At 44.5% G+C, this 14,889-nt stretch overlaps 1 protein-coding gene across 1 annotated transcript in view; it reads right to left on the bottom strand.

Moving 5' to 3' along the window:
* Positions 1-14,889, bottom strand: part of LOC139275542 (suppressor of tumorigenicity 14 protein homolog) — a 272,613-nt gene that overhangs the window by 218,491 nt on the left and 39,233 nt on the right. The window contains exon 7 of the mRNA XM_070892710.1: positions 4,529-4,715. Coding sequence (XP_070748811.1) covers positions 4,529-4,715 — 187 coding nt within the window. The remainder of the gene's footprint in view (positions 1-4,528; positions 4,716-14,889) is intronic.

Below are 14,889 nucleotides of genomic sequence, written 5' to 3'. Positions count from 1 at the left end.
TTATTGTGCAATAGTGAAGTGAAAAAAACCTAGACTTAATGTTGACAGCAATTGGATTCAGAATGGTTACCGGGAGCTATACAAAAGGTCAGGTGAAGTTAATTAAGTAAACTTTAATAATTACTTTTATTTCCACAGAAAAAGAATGGAGAACTAGTTGAATCTAGTTTTTAAACAACCTGCTGCTGAATGAACCCACAGGCTATGCTTTCATGGTCAGTGAACATGGTCTGCATACTCCCAGTAGGTGTTCTCAGGTATGACCTGTAACGTTTAAAGTGGGGTCTTTTTCAGGCACCTATTCATGGAAAAAAATGATTGCAAATGTTCACTTACGAGGGGACAGACAAGGACCAAAAAAAGTCATGCATCATTTAGTCGCAATTGCACCACTCACATATGATGTGATGAGCATTTCAACAAGATTTACTTCACATTAGCTGTTTGCAGGTGAACAAAAAAGGTTTGTTCATCATTTTGTATGTAAATGGTGCTTCTTTATGTGTTTCATCTACAAAAACATTGGACACCTTTCAGCTCAGAGGCTTAGACAAATTCTTCTCAATATTATTACAAGATACAATAATTTCACAGCTATTAAATCCAGAACTATGAGGAACTATGAATAACAGTCATTTTTGCTGATTTATGTAAGGTTGGAAATCACTGAGGTTTTTATGTTGTACAAGATAAGACTTTCTGACCTTTGAGTCTATATTAAGATGGTTTGAATAATGTGCATTTGTCAGCATGTATTTTTGAACACAAAATTTAGTTTAGGCACTGAAAATAGTCGCGGGTTAAAATAGAACCCTGAACTGTACATTACTTTATTCATTTTTTTTTATTTTGTTTAATAAAAATGGAATTGCTTTGGGTTATAGACAAACTGTTCCAGAACAATTCTTATCACATACTTACATCATTGCAGAAAGTATTAGGCCATTAGCAAAATACAATTCATTTTTTATTTTACCCAAATAGCTTTGTAACTAACACATATTCACAGGCATCTGATAGTATATCTGTGAGCTTTGGTGCCAGCACTTTACTTCTCATGAAGAAAACTAATTTTTAACAATCCATATAACTTGCCACACTCTGATAAACAATGCTTCAGTTCTTCCATTATTTTGTCATAGAGCTGCCAGCTCCCTCTGATTTCAATTTTAAATATATTTTTTAGTGTTTGTCGTGCACATTAGTGTGAGGGAAGCCAGTGCTGAGAAACAGAATATCTGTCCACTCTTTGGATCCAGTGTCACCATCAAACGTCCCTTGCTTAAGTGTAGAACAGCCAGATGAAAAGTAAACATTCCTCTTTCAAACCAGACTGATGGTTGACAGTCTCTGTGTTCTAGCATAAGGAACCTACAAGAAATGTGTTGGGGTAGGTCTCAATCCAATTCCTAACAGGCATAGATCCACAGCCCCCAAATGACCACAAATTGGCACTAAACTTACAATCTCATTCAGGCTACAAGATGGCTGACATTGGAAATGTCACACTGGTGCTGTGACGGGTGCCCTGAGCTTGGGGCTGAGGTGCATTGTTGGGGAAGAGTATGGAGGAAGCATTACTCTGCAACTAATCATGCTATATCTGACAATGGGAATACTTGATGCACTGAAATGGAAATGTGTTAACATCCTCATCTTGATCAGCACAGCATTTTCCAAAAAAAAAGCTGAAATTTAACCTCAGAATGAAAAATACAATCCACAAGTACAGAATGCATGGGATCAGTGGGCAGATTTCCTCAAATTGCTCAGCTTGCCCATCTTTTGAACCAGAATTCATCCCCAGGTGAACTTTGACACATGCAGGCTGGAATCTTCCCAGCCCTGCGAGTGCGGGTTTGGAGGTGAGCCCGCTGTCAAAATTGACAGTGGGTCGGGATCCTGCTCCGAATCCACCTCTGTGTCAGTTTCTGACCTGTCAGATCTGCGTTCGGATAGCAGACCCGACAGCAAGTGGCAGCAAAAGTAATTAACATAATTAAAAGGTACTTAAATGCTAATTAAGAGGCATAAAAGCAGGCACTTACAATTTTATCAACCTTTTGACGGGTTTGCCATGCCTCAGAGAACACGCCAGGTAAGTGGAGTTGGGTTCTCCGTGACTCTCTGTTGCTTTGGCTGGTTGACAGCTACTGAAGTGGTATAAAAGCTACCATTTCACAGCTGTTCACGTTCCAACGTCAGAAGCTGAAGCCTTCAGGATTTGGAAGAAACTTTTGAGCTGTAAGCACTTTGGAACTGTGTGTGGTGAATTCTCCATTCACTGTCATCTTCTTGGCGCAACCTCTCTCACCACTGACAGGGCGCTTCTGTCATCTCAACCTCACCTGCCATCTTTTCCAGCAACATCAGTGACCTTGAAAAAAATCTCACCTTGGTCCTTAGAATCCCACCACGATCAGCCCTAACACCAACATCACTAAATGCACCAGCATCACTAACAACACCACCAACCTTCTCCGCAATCACCTGATGCTGCACAGGACACAGAGCATCAGCACCCAACCACATTGCTGCCCGGGAGGCCAGTGATGGCCTCACCATGGCCACATTTACTTCACTTCACGCTGTATACCCTGACTGCTACATGATGTGCCAGGTTGGCACCACCCCACACCAGCTCCATAAAGCATCCCTGCAATGTCCAACCCATTCCTTTCACAGTCATCACCATCGTGGGGGTTACCTTTATGTTTCACCATTCACTACAACTCACTCAGCCACTTCCAAAGGTGCCCACAAATCTGTCCAAGAACACATAGTGCAGAAAATAAAATTTCAATGTTTGACAACACATCAACATTAACTATACATGAACACTGGCTAAAGGACCCAAGTGTCCTCCTGTGCAATGGCTAACCAGGCTGTGTTGATGTCCTGGGGAGGTCCCTTCCACTCATTGGAAAGGAAGAGAACCTCCCAAGTGCTGTGACTCCCTCCATAAGCATCTGGAGGGAGTCATGGGAGAGCCTGGTTGCAGCCGTGCACCTCTGTGCAGTGCTTCTCAGTGTTTGCAGCACCTCAATGCTGCAGAACACTGACGGAAGAACTGTCAAAAGCAATGTGGGCATGGTCCCTTTAAGAAAATCGGCTGATGACGTGTCATCAAATGACATCATCAGACCGGCTTCTTTTTAATTGGCCAGGAAGCCTGCAGGGCGAGCTCCACAAGCTCAATCATTGGAAGATTCGGGACAGAGAGCGGCCTCGAGTCGGGAGTGGGCTTACCACATGCCAAAAACCATGGCCGCATCAATCCCACCGCATGTAGTGAAATCACGGCCGCAGTGTCTGTCCATTTGCTAGATGCCTTCCATGACCAGTCGACACTGCATGCAAATTTTGTTTTGATTCCTAATGATTTGACCTCTTTCGTTTAATTCTATTATATTTGTTCTGTTCTAGCATCTTGCTGATAGTCTGGTAGTGTCTTTGCTGTTACTAACATTGTACAAATAAAATACATTGATTAAAAAATAAAAGAAACATTGAAATTCAAGTTAATAACTCCCATTTCATATGAACTGAAGACAAGGAGATTAAAGATTCTCACCAGTACTCACTAATGCAGGGTTACTGACAATATATTGGCCGAGTTCTAAATGGTACTCTTGATGTAGTGAGGCAAATCTCATACATTACAACAGAGTCTGCATTTCAAAAGTTCTTCATTGATTGTAGACCACTATGGGAAGCCCTGGGGTCATGAAAGGCGCTATAAAAATGCAAGTTCTCACTCTCACTAGCAGAGCTACGGTCAGGACCAAAGGATGCAAATAGCGCGGCGTCACAGTGCACAGGTGAGGCCGGTAGTCTACTGCCCAAATGGATATATGAATGTCATCAATGGCCCCCTATATTTTGTAAAATCAAGCAGTCTGCTTAAATCGGGGATTCATGACACACATTAGTGTGAAAGGAGATGAAAGTACTGCCCAGTTGAATAATGCTTGAGTCATTTGTTAAGCCGCAAATTTGCTGATACTGCAGTTGATTCCTGTGCTAGCCTGGAAGGAGGCAGAAAAGGTAAGAGAGGAAGTGACCTTGACTGCAACTGACAGTGTTGTCATCACGATGGAGGTCCCCTTGTAACAGATGCCACATCTCTGTAACTAAATGAAAGGTACAGGCAATCTGGCTCTGATGGTGTTTGATCTCCCTGGCACACCTATTCTTCATCCTCTTGCATGAAATCCTGTAATAGGAGCACTTTGAAAGTAAACCTTGTGTCCTGTAAAAGCAAGATCTTATTTTTAAATCAATGTACATTTAAGAATTTCTTTCCTGACAGGTGATAACCATGCTGTACTTTAATACTCACTCTAAATGGGAGGACAGCACTGGACAGAACTTTTGCAGGAAAAACAGGAAATTAAGGCCTGTACCCTAATGCCTTAATTTACATATGTTTTCAATATATAATTTCTGGTCCTCACTTACTCAGGTACCACCAGTCAAACAATTTCTGCAGAGTGGATTTCCCATCTAATGGCCTGCCTTTTCTTACCTTGTGATTAGCTTCTTTTTTCCAGGCACCAATGAGTCATAAAGTGCAATGTAATTCAGGCTACAATCACCATTCATAAAATATTTCTGAATAGTTAATTGCAGTAAATGGTTTATGGGCGCTCTCATCTCCCAATGGCATGACGAAGGTTTATTCCACTGGATTCTTCGATCAGTCACAAGGCATGCTGAGGGGTAAGATAAGATCATTAGAACTTAATGTAGGAACAAATTTGAAAGACCATTGTTCTTTGTTACAACAGCAAAATCATTGGGAAATATTGTTCAGTAATGACTGGAACATGAAGTATGCTTGGATGCCAGTGAAAGAGTGGAATTAATACTTTGATTCTATACAGATGTACATCTCCATGAGTAAACTATTTTAAACTTTTAAAATTGAATATAAGCAGTTAATAGGCAGAAAGGCAGCAATAGCATGCTGTATAGGGAGGGTGTAGTAAGAAAAATGGTAAGTGCAATGGGCCAATTTGGATTCTTGCCAGATTACTCTGCCATATATCCAAATTGGTGTCTGTGTAATATCAACTCCTGAGGTTATTTTTTTCATTTTAGTTACAATTTGGAATTTGCAGTCAATTAGATTAAATTATGGTCAGATTGTAGCCAGTCTTAAAGTTGACCAACGTCTGCCATTATATTATTTATAGTAATTAATCTAAATTCATCAAATACAGCTGCATGCTTGTCTATTGATTTCTGAAACTTCTCACCACTTTCCCATGAAGCTTGTTTTACACTATGAATCTTATTTGTTGATGTGTCATCCGGAGATGAGGGGGTTACCTTATGATGATAGATTGAGTAGACTGGGTCTTTACTCGTTGGAGTTCAGAAGGATGAGGGGTGATCTTATAGAAATATTTAAAATAATGAAAGGGATAGACAAGATAGAGGCGGAGAGGTTGTTTCCACTGGTCGGGGAGACTAGAACTAGGGGGCACAGCCTCAAAATACGGGGGAGCCAATTTAAAACCGAGTTGAGAAGGAATTTCTTCTCTCAGAGGGTTGTGAATCTGTGGAATTCTCTGCCCAAGGAAGCAGTTGAGGCTAGCTCATTGAATGTATTCAAGTCACAGATAGATAGATTTTTAACCAATAAGGGAATTAAGGGTTACGGGGAGTGGGCGGGTAAGTGGAGCTGAGTCCACGGCCAGATCAGCCATGATCTTGTTGAGTGGCGGAGCAGGCTCGAGGAGCTAGATGGCCTACTCCTGTTCCTAATTCTTATGTTCTTATGTTCTTATCATAATAACCTGAAAAATTGGTTTGGGGAAATGTCACTTCATGAGCACACTGCATGTTTAGTTCAACACAATTTACCTTTTCCTTTGTGTTTGTCACCTGAATTGACTTTGTTTTTATCTTCTGTTTTGCTCATTATTAGTTTTGTTTTGTCCTTGTTCACTACCTGCCTTTATTGCAAATCTCTTGTTAAATTTGTCTTATCTCCACTGCTTCTAGGTCTTTGGCAGATTTCCTTCACAGATTCAGTATTTACATCCCTTGACCGTAGATTGAACAAAACACTAACTTTGCAGTCTCATGTATCTATCTTTCTTTTTAAAAAGGAAAGAAAATCTACTGTTGCACAACTGGTTTTGCACTCAAACATTGCAGGAATTCTCAGTTGTGTGGATTTTCTAGTTAAGCACAAAGGGTGCAGGAACAGAGAACAGGATTTGTGCCTGCCTGAGTCAAGCCATCTTTGCGGTAATGTCCAGGTTGGAGCTGATTTTGTACAACAGGGTATACAACTCTCAGCGGGGCAGGCAACATCTGCCTGACCCGCTTAGATTTCCAGCATTCTCGGTTTTTATTTCAGATTCCAGCATCCGCAGTATTTCACTTTTGTTGAAGTGTATGAAATCAACCTATTTCTGAGAGCTGATACGTTGCAGAGTGTTGCGAAGGGAGGGTGGGATTAGCTGTGCAGCTGCAGCTACTTAAAGGCTACAGAGCACTTTTGTGAAATTTACAGATTGTACAGCCTGGAAATGTTTCTGTAGCAGCACCAGAACACCAGACATTTCAGACTCTGCTGTTGAACTAATGCTGCATGTGATGGGCAAAAGGAGGATTTGGAATTCCACAAAGCGTGGAGTGTCTTGGAGGGAGTGGCATTAATAGTGAAACCAACAATGCCACCAGAGAACATGAAAACAGAGGTGTTGGAAGGTTTCTGGCATCAAAAATACGCCAACATAAGGTTCTCCAACGCCTCCAATTTACAAGTACATGGACAAAGCGTGCATGATGAAAATCGTTTCCACTCAATCTGCTGCCCATTGACTACTTCTACATACAAATACCACAAGACAACCTCAAAGCGCTTCGATTGCTTAACATGCACAACTGGAGTCTTCGTTGCACTGGCATTTTCAAAGATAAGACCAGTAAACATTAAAATCTAGCTGCATGATCCATGCTGATTTTTTTGACACACACATGCACACTCTCGGTCACTTGCTCACTCACTGTGGGATGTAGGATTGAGTCGCTCATCACTACTTCTCTGCTTCCATGACAGGACAGCATATAATCAGGGGGAACAGAAAACATATATTTTAAACCCTTGCATATCTTTGAAGAGTCAGCTGATGAACACATAGAGGGAATGAGAGTGGGTGGCTGAAGCAAATGCTTCCCCAGAGCAGAGGACCAGCCACACCCATTTCTGTTTTTCCTTCTCATTCACTCCCTCACATTCTTGAGCGCAACACGATGACATAATATTTGAAGGGGTACCATGCTGCAGCATTTCAACATATGCTTTTCTATTCCTATTGGAATATCACGTGAATCACGTTAAGGGCAATCTCAGAATATTCCCTGAGATGAGCCTTGTCCTCTGGTCTCACCAGTGCTATCTAAATCCCTGGGATGGGTATACCTGTATTGGTGCTTGCACTAGATGGGGTGAGTGAGTGACATGTGGTGCTGACTTCTGTGAGCCTGGTTGTTGATATTCCAATTCCTAATAAACAGCCGAATGCTGTCATAATATGTTTCTAGATCAATCAACTAGGATAGGCTGAATTTATATTGTGAAAATTACAATGATAAATTGTAGAGAGTTTAGAGTACAGCATCAAGGATAATTGTAGAGCTTTTAATTTATGAGGACATTATCACAGAATTAAGAAAAGATGTTTGAGAGACTGACATGATTCAGGTCCTTAAAGCAGTAAAGTATACTGATAATGTAAATGAAAGCAACTTATTTAACTTAAATCATGGAAAATAGTACAAAATTAACAAACCTTAAGCATGATTAGAGTTTGCAAAAATCTTTCCTCCGCAGTATATCTATATAACACCTCATGGCCTGGCATATCCCTCACTCTACCATTACCATCAAGCCAGGGGAACAACCCTGGTTCAATAAGGAGTGCAGAAGAGCATGCCAGGAGCAGCACCAGGCATATATAAAAATGACGTACCAACCTGGGGAAGCTACAACACATGCATGCTAAGCAGTGGAAGCAGCATACTATAAAGAGAGTGAAGCGATCTCACAATCAATGGATCAGATCAAAGCTCTGCAGTCCTGCACATTCAGTCGTGAATGGTGGTGGACCATTAAACAACTAACGGGAGGAGGACGTTCCATGAATATCCCCATTCTCAATGATGGTGGAGCTCAGCACGCAAGTGCAAAAAACAAGCCTGATCCATATTGGCCTCCTCCTGAGGTCCCCACCATCGCAGAAGCAAGTCTTCACTCAATTTGATTCACGCAACGTGATATCAAGTAGCGGCTGAGCGCATTGGATACAGCAAAGACTATGGGCCCCTACAACATCCTGGCTGTCGTGCTGAAGACTTGTGCTCCAGAACTCGGCGCGCCTCTAGCCAAGCTGTTCCAGCTACAACACTAGCATCTACCCGCCAATGTGGAAAACTGCTCAGGTATGTCCTATCCAAAAAAAGCAGGACAAATCCAATCCGGCCAATTACTGCTGCATCAGTCTACTCTCAATCATCAGCAAAATGATGGAAGGTGTCGTCGACAATGTTATCAAGTGGCACTTACTCACCAATAACCTGTTCACCGATGCTCAGTTTGGTTTATGCCAGAACCACTCAGCTCCAGACCTCATTACAGCCATGGTCTAAACATGGACAAAAGACCTGAATTCCAGAGGTGAGGTGAGAGTGACTGCCCTTGACATCAAGGCAGCATTTGACTGAGTGTGGCATCAAGGAGCCCTAATAAAATTGAAGTCAATGGGAATCAGGGGGAAAACTCTCCAGTGGCTGGAGTCATACCTAGCTCAAAGGAAGATGGTTGTGGTTATTTGGAGGTTAATTATTCCAGCCCCAGGACATCGCAGCAGGAGTTCCTCAGGGCAGTGTCCTGGGCCCAACCATCTTCAACTGCTTCATCAATGACTGTTCCTCTATCATAAGGTCAGAAGTGGGGATGTTCGTTGATGATTGCATAGTGTTCAGTTCCATTCGCAAGTCCTCAGAAAATGAAACAGTCCATGCCCACATGCAGTAAGACCTGGATGACATTCAGGCTTGGGCTGATAAGTGGCAAGTAACATTTGCACCAGAAAAGTGCCAATGACTATCTCCAACAAGTGAGAGTCTAACCACTTCCCCTTGTTATTCAACAGTATTACCATCACCGAATCACCCACCGTCAACATCTTGGGGATCACCATTGACCAGAAACTTAACTGGACTAGCCACATAAATACCATGGCAACAAGAGCAGGTCAAAGGCTGGGTATTCTGCAGCGAGTGTCTCACCTCCTGGCTCCTCAAAGCCTTTCCACCATTTACAAGGCACAAGTCAGGAGTGTGATGGAATACACTCCACTTGCCTGGATGAGTGCAGCTTCAACAACACTGAAGAAGTCTGACACCATCCAGGACAAAGCAGCCCGCTTGAGAACCACCCTATCCACCACCTTCAACATTCACTCCCTCCATCACCGACGTACCATGGGTGCAGTGTGTACTATCTACAAGATGCACCGCAGCAACTCACCAAGGCTTCTTCGGCAGCACCTTTCAGACCCGCAACCTCTACCACCTAAACAGACAAGGGCAGCAAGCGCATGGGAGCACCATCACTTGCAAGTTCCCCTTTAAGTTGCACACCATCCTGACTTGGAAATATATCAGCATTACTTCATCGTCACTGGGTGAAAATCCTGGAACTCACTCCCTAACAGCACTGTGGGAGTTCCTGCACCACAAGGACTGCAGCAGTTCAAAGACGGCTCACCACCACCACCTTCTCAAGGACAATTAGGGATGGGCAATAAATGCTGGCCTTGCCAGCGACGCTAACATCCTGGAATGAATTTTTAAACATTTAAAAGCAAGTAGTCTGCCATCAAAATAATTAATGGCAACTCCTTTTAAAAAGTATTTTGACTATTCAGTTAAGAATGGGACCGAAGGCTACATGGATACATGTACATATAGATGTTCAAATTTTTTTATGAATACTGTGGCCGGAATCTTTATCCGAGAGACAGGGCGGGTGCTTGTCGGCCGTGTAGCGGGTCGCCATCCCAAAGTTTTTAACAGCGCGTTCTGCACTGCGCGTTTAACTCAATTACATTCATTGAAACAATCACACGAGGTTCCCAGCCCAATTATATGGAGCAGAGAAGGTCAGCAGCAGGGATGTAATAAGGCAGTCCGGAAAGTATTTAATGATCTCATGAGGTCAGGAAAGATGAGTGCAATGCCACATTTAACTACATCCTCCTGCATGTCAATCCTCACACTGACCTACCTTGCAAGGTGCATCCATCCCACACTCTCTATGCACCTACTCACATCCCCATCTAACTAACCACCACTGACACTCACCCTCATCCTAATGCAATCGTAGGAAGTAACGCCACAGAAGGAGGCCATTTGGCAATGTCATGCCACTCCCTCATAGTCACCCTTTACTGATATAGCTCATCCATTCTTTACACTCATTCCATCATTCTCACTCAAGTTCTCTTCTTTCCCTTCTTGCAGAAGAGATCCAAGAACAATAGGGAGAGGCAATGAACCGGAGAAGACCATCCAATGTGGCCCTTGACTCCAGCAGAGGTGGAGGCGCTGCACGTCACTGGAGCTGGGAGACAGAGAGAGGAGGACCTACCAGCAACCTGGTGGCAGAACTAAATATCATACAGCGACATGGCATACAACAGTACTCATGGTGACTTGATGTCACCAGTGAAATTACTTCATGTGCATAATGAAGACGTCGTGCATTGTTATCATTGCATTTCTAATTCGTGTCTTTACTCTCCCACAGGTTCATCAAGTGCCCTCTCACTGACCAGCCGGAGGAGGAAGATGACTCCTCAGTGGAAGCTCCACTCTCTGAGGGGGCACTGTCACCAGACCCATGTGCATCCAGCACCAATGGAGATATATACACTTCGGTGGGTCCAGTGAGACATAGTGGTGCTGTTCCCTGGTGTCTCACAGATCACAAATGAGCAAAAGCGGATGGTGAAAATAGGAATGCTCCCAGCTCTTCTCAGCTGCATGCAGATGCTGAACCTCGGGGGCCATAGAGAAAGAGGGTGATCTTGGAGGAGCAGCAACAAATGTGCGAGACTCTGGCAGCTTGTGTAGCCACGATATGTGCGACTGTACAGAGAATGGAGGAGTCCATCGCCAACATGAACACCATGATCTCGCAGGTGATGGCGACGATGTGCTGTTCCATGGAAAGGATGTCTATCTGCATGGAGCATCAAATTCGCCAGTCAAATGAGAACATGCTTGCTGTGAACAGGTTTCAGAATCTCATTAACCTCATCTCGAGGAGGGATACCAGTTTAGTCTTGGGCGTTCATCGCCTCACTGATTTGCAGCAAGGTGCTCTCCAGCTCCTTGCTAGCAGGGAAGTGTGGGTGGCCCATGAGAGGGATGATGGTGAGAGGGGACATGGAAGTGGGGGCTCTGCTCAAAGCACTCCCACTTCTCCCCCATTGCCTCCCCCTCAGTCAGAGCCCCATATGCTGCCTTGGATCCCGATGGCCGAGTCTGTCCCTGCACAGTCACAGGAAGAACAATCTTTGGCGCGGCTCTCACGGGCCCTAAAACCAAGAGGACATCCACCAAAAGTATCAAAGCAGTCGCAGCAGGGAAGTGAGCAGCCTGCCTCTACCTCTGCAGAAGGGTTTGCGCCTTCTAGAATCACACAGAAAAAAAAAGACACAATCATAGATGTACAGGCTATGCACATGGGTGTTTGACAAAATGTTATTGTTAAGTTTCAGTTCTATTTATAATGCACATAAATGTATTTCTTTGCACTATTTTCCCGTCTTGTCCATTTTTGCCTGCTACCTGGGAAGTGGCTTTGTCACTTAGCGTGAATGGTGAGACATTATTTAACCTCGAGCATGGGAGTTTGGTTGACAGGAATGGCTTGGTCATTGTGGGACTGCATTGTGGTGTTATTGAGGGGGGTGGGGGGGGGAGGGAGGTAGTTAGAACAGCATCGGGGAGCCAAATGGGTGCACTGGTGCAAGTTAAGTAAGTTGGATCATTATGAGGCCATCCTGGGCAATAATGTGCACCATCTCAGATTTCTCCTCATGATCCACTTGGTCCTCCTCCTCATCCTCCGAAGAGGCTGTGCAGTCTGCGTCATGCTCCTCCTGCAGCTCCAATCCTCGCTGGTGCGCTATGTTGTGCAGTATACAATGGTGATTCTGGAGACCTTGGCTGGTGCGTACTGAAGGGCTCCTCCAGATCTGTCAAGGTACCTGACGCACATCTTCAGCATGCACATCTGGGGGACATGTTTCTGTCATTATAGCATTCTTCTGCCTCATTGCTTGGCCTCCTCAATGGTATCATCAACCGCATCTTTAGTGGATAGCCTTTGTCTCCAAGCAGCCAGCCGGTAAGTCTATTTGGAGGTGCAAAGAGCTGAGGGAGGCTTGACTGGCGCAGCACGAAAGAGTCATGACAGCTACCAGGAATGGTGATCTTTTTATGGTTGCCGATGAGCTGCACATTGAGGGAGTGGAAGCACTTGCGGTGCACAAACACTTCTGGGTGACATGGGGGTGCCTTAATGGGCACGTGTGCAGTCAATGACACCCTGCACCCATGGGAAACCAGCGATAGCCACAAAGCCGAGCGCCCACACAGTATCACAGGCTTCATCAGTGACAAAGATCACATATTTGGCTGACTTGTGAAACATGCTTCGTAACCTGGATGATGCATCTTGTCCATCAGGTCTTCTGGGCAGCAGGTCTTGTTAAAATATCTGTGATGACCTGGCACGATAGCCTGAGCCTCCTGAAGCAATGCTGCTCAGTCATGTCGAGGAAGCTCATCCTCTGCCTGTATACTCTGTGTTGGGGGTATTGCCTAGGCATGGTGCACCCCTGTGCTGATCCCCTCTCTCCTGTGGAGCATCAGATTGAGGAGGAGAAGGTTGCTGCTGCTCTAGGTGTAGTTGTTGTTGCTGCTGGTGTGGCTGGTGTTGTTGGTGCAGGGGATCCCCTTGATCCGATTCTCAGGTCCAAGGTGAGAGAGTATAAGCTGATCTAATAGATGCCAGGTAGAGTGGAGATCAGAGGCAAAATCATCCAATGCATTTAGAGTGACTAGCAATGTGGTGAGAGTGGCTTCAGAAGTTGAAGAAATACCTGCAAATTCCTGAAAGCTAAATCTCTGCAAAATTGGTGTCGGCAAGAGCCTTTTCCTCGGGCAAGGAAGCAGGTGGAATGTGTGAGTATTTATTTGCTTTTTCCAGCTGTCACTTAATGAACTCGCACAATGGCCACTGAGCTCCCACCTTGCCTTCACAGGCAAGGTTCCTGAGGTGCATGAATCCCGAGCGCAGCCAGTTAAAAGTTCAAACCTGAAGTTAAAAAGGCAGTTAAGTATCTGTAAATGAGCAGTTAACAGCCTCAATGAGGTCGGCTGTGTCTCTCGAGTGCGTTTGTGGTGCGCCTCAAAACGCACCCCAGTGAAAGGTGGAAGTCGGCGGGATGACGGTGGATTCCCAACGCGGTCAATTTCTGCGCTTTTAACCGCTGACTCCCTCCCCTTCTCCTCCTCAAACCCGCACGCTTTCCAATGTGAAAATTCCTGCCTAGGGTTTTAGTGCTGCTGGGAGCAAGGAAATGATTTATGTGGAATACAATTGGGAAGGGTTCAAGCATCTAGATTAGAATATACTTCTCTGCGTGATTTAATTGGGATGTTGTGATTTTTTGAGTGAATTTCAATAGTGGTATGCTCTGAAAATTTAGGGGTAACATCCCTGGATTTTAAATGGTTTTAAATGTTGGTCTAAGACTTCTTAATGGAACTATACACGTTGTGGAATAAAATAGGTTAGTTGAATAATCATGATATTATGCATTGTAAAGAAAGTGTTCCTAATTTCAGTCATTTGTCCCTGATTCTTGGATCATGGCCGAGATTTTCTGGGGGGGGGGAGGTCAGCCGGCGTGATCGGTAGCGGATTGGGTGGGAAAGCGTTTTTTTTTCCCCCAGCGGGTCGGGCTCCTGCTGTGAACCCGCCTCCACGTTCCTTTCCCAATGTTGGGTCTCTCAGCACTGAGAAGACCCGACACGCATCAGCAGGCAACCCAATTCAGGTAATTATAACCTTCTTTAGAGATCATGAAGAATACATTTGAGCTCACCTTATGATTTTACGTGCTTGTCCACGCTGGTCATGGACCACGTTGTTCAGTGGCCATTGAATCAGCTGTTTAATTGGCAGCTTCAAATGTACAGCAAAAGCTCTTATCTTAGAGATATATTCCCTCAGCCACAAGCTCTTCCTCACTGCATTTTCACTACAGATTCACCATGCTGCAAGTCTTTACACAAGTCTCCAACGAATCTCACCTCATTACCTCTCTCACCATTGACAGATCACTTCTGTCGTCTCTACTTCACCTGCCATCTATATCATCATGGGTGTCCTTTATACTCTCTCACCTTGGTCCTCAGAATCCCACCACGATCAGCCCCAACACCAGCAGCACCAATATCAACACGACCTATCTCCTCCGCAATCCCCTAATGCTGCACAGGACAGAGGGCATCAGCACCCGACCACATTGCTGCCTGGGAGGCCAGAGATGGCCTCACCTTGGCCAGATTTACTTCACTTGACGCTGTGCATCCTGGCTGCCACATGATGCGCCAGGTGGGCACCACACCACACCAACATCATAAAGCATCCCTACAATGCCCCAGCCATTCCGTTCACGCTCATCACCATTGCGGAGGCTACCATTATGTCTCACCATTCACTGCAACTCACTAAGCCGCTTCCAAAGGTGCACACAAATCTGTCCAAGAACGCAGTGTTGAAAATAA

Source organism: Pristiophorus japonicus, chromosome 11, assembly GCF_044704955.1.
Source record: "Pristiophorus japonicus isolate sPriJap1 chromosome 11, sPriJap1.hap1, whole genome shotgun sequence".
NCBI classification, from domain to species: domain Eukaryota; kingdom Metazoa; phylum Chordata; class Chondrichthyes; family Pristiophoridae; genus Pristiophorus; species Pristiophorus japonicus.
Note: the sequence above shows the minus strand (reverse complement) of the source record. Positions and strands in the feature narration are given on the sequence as shown.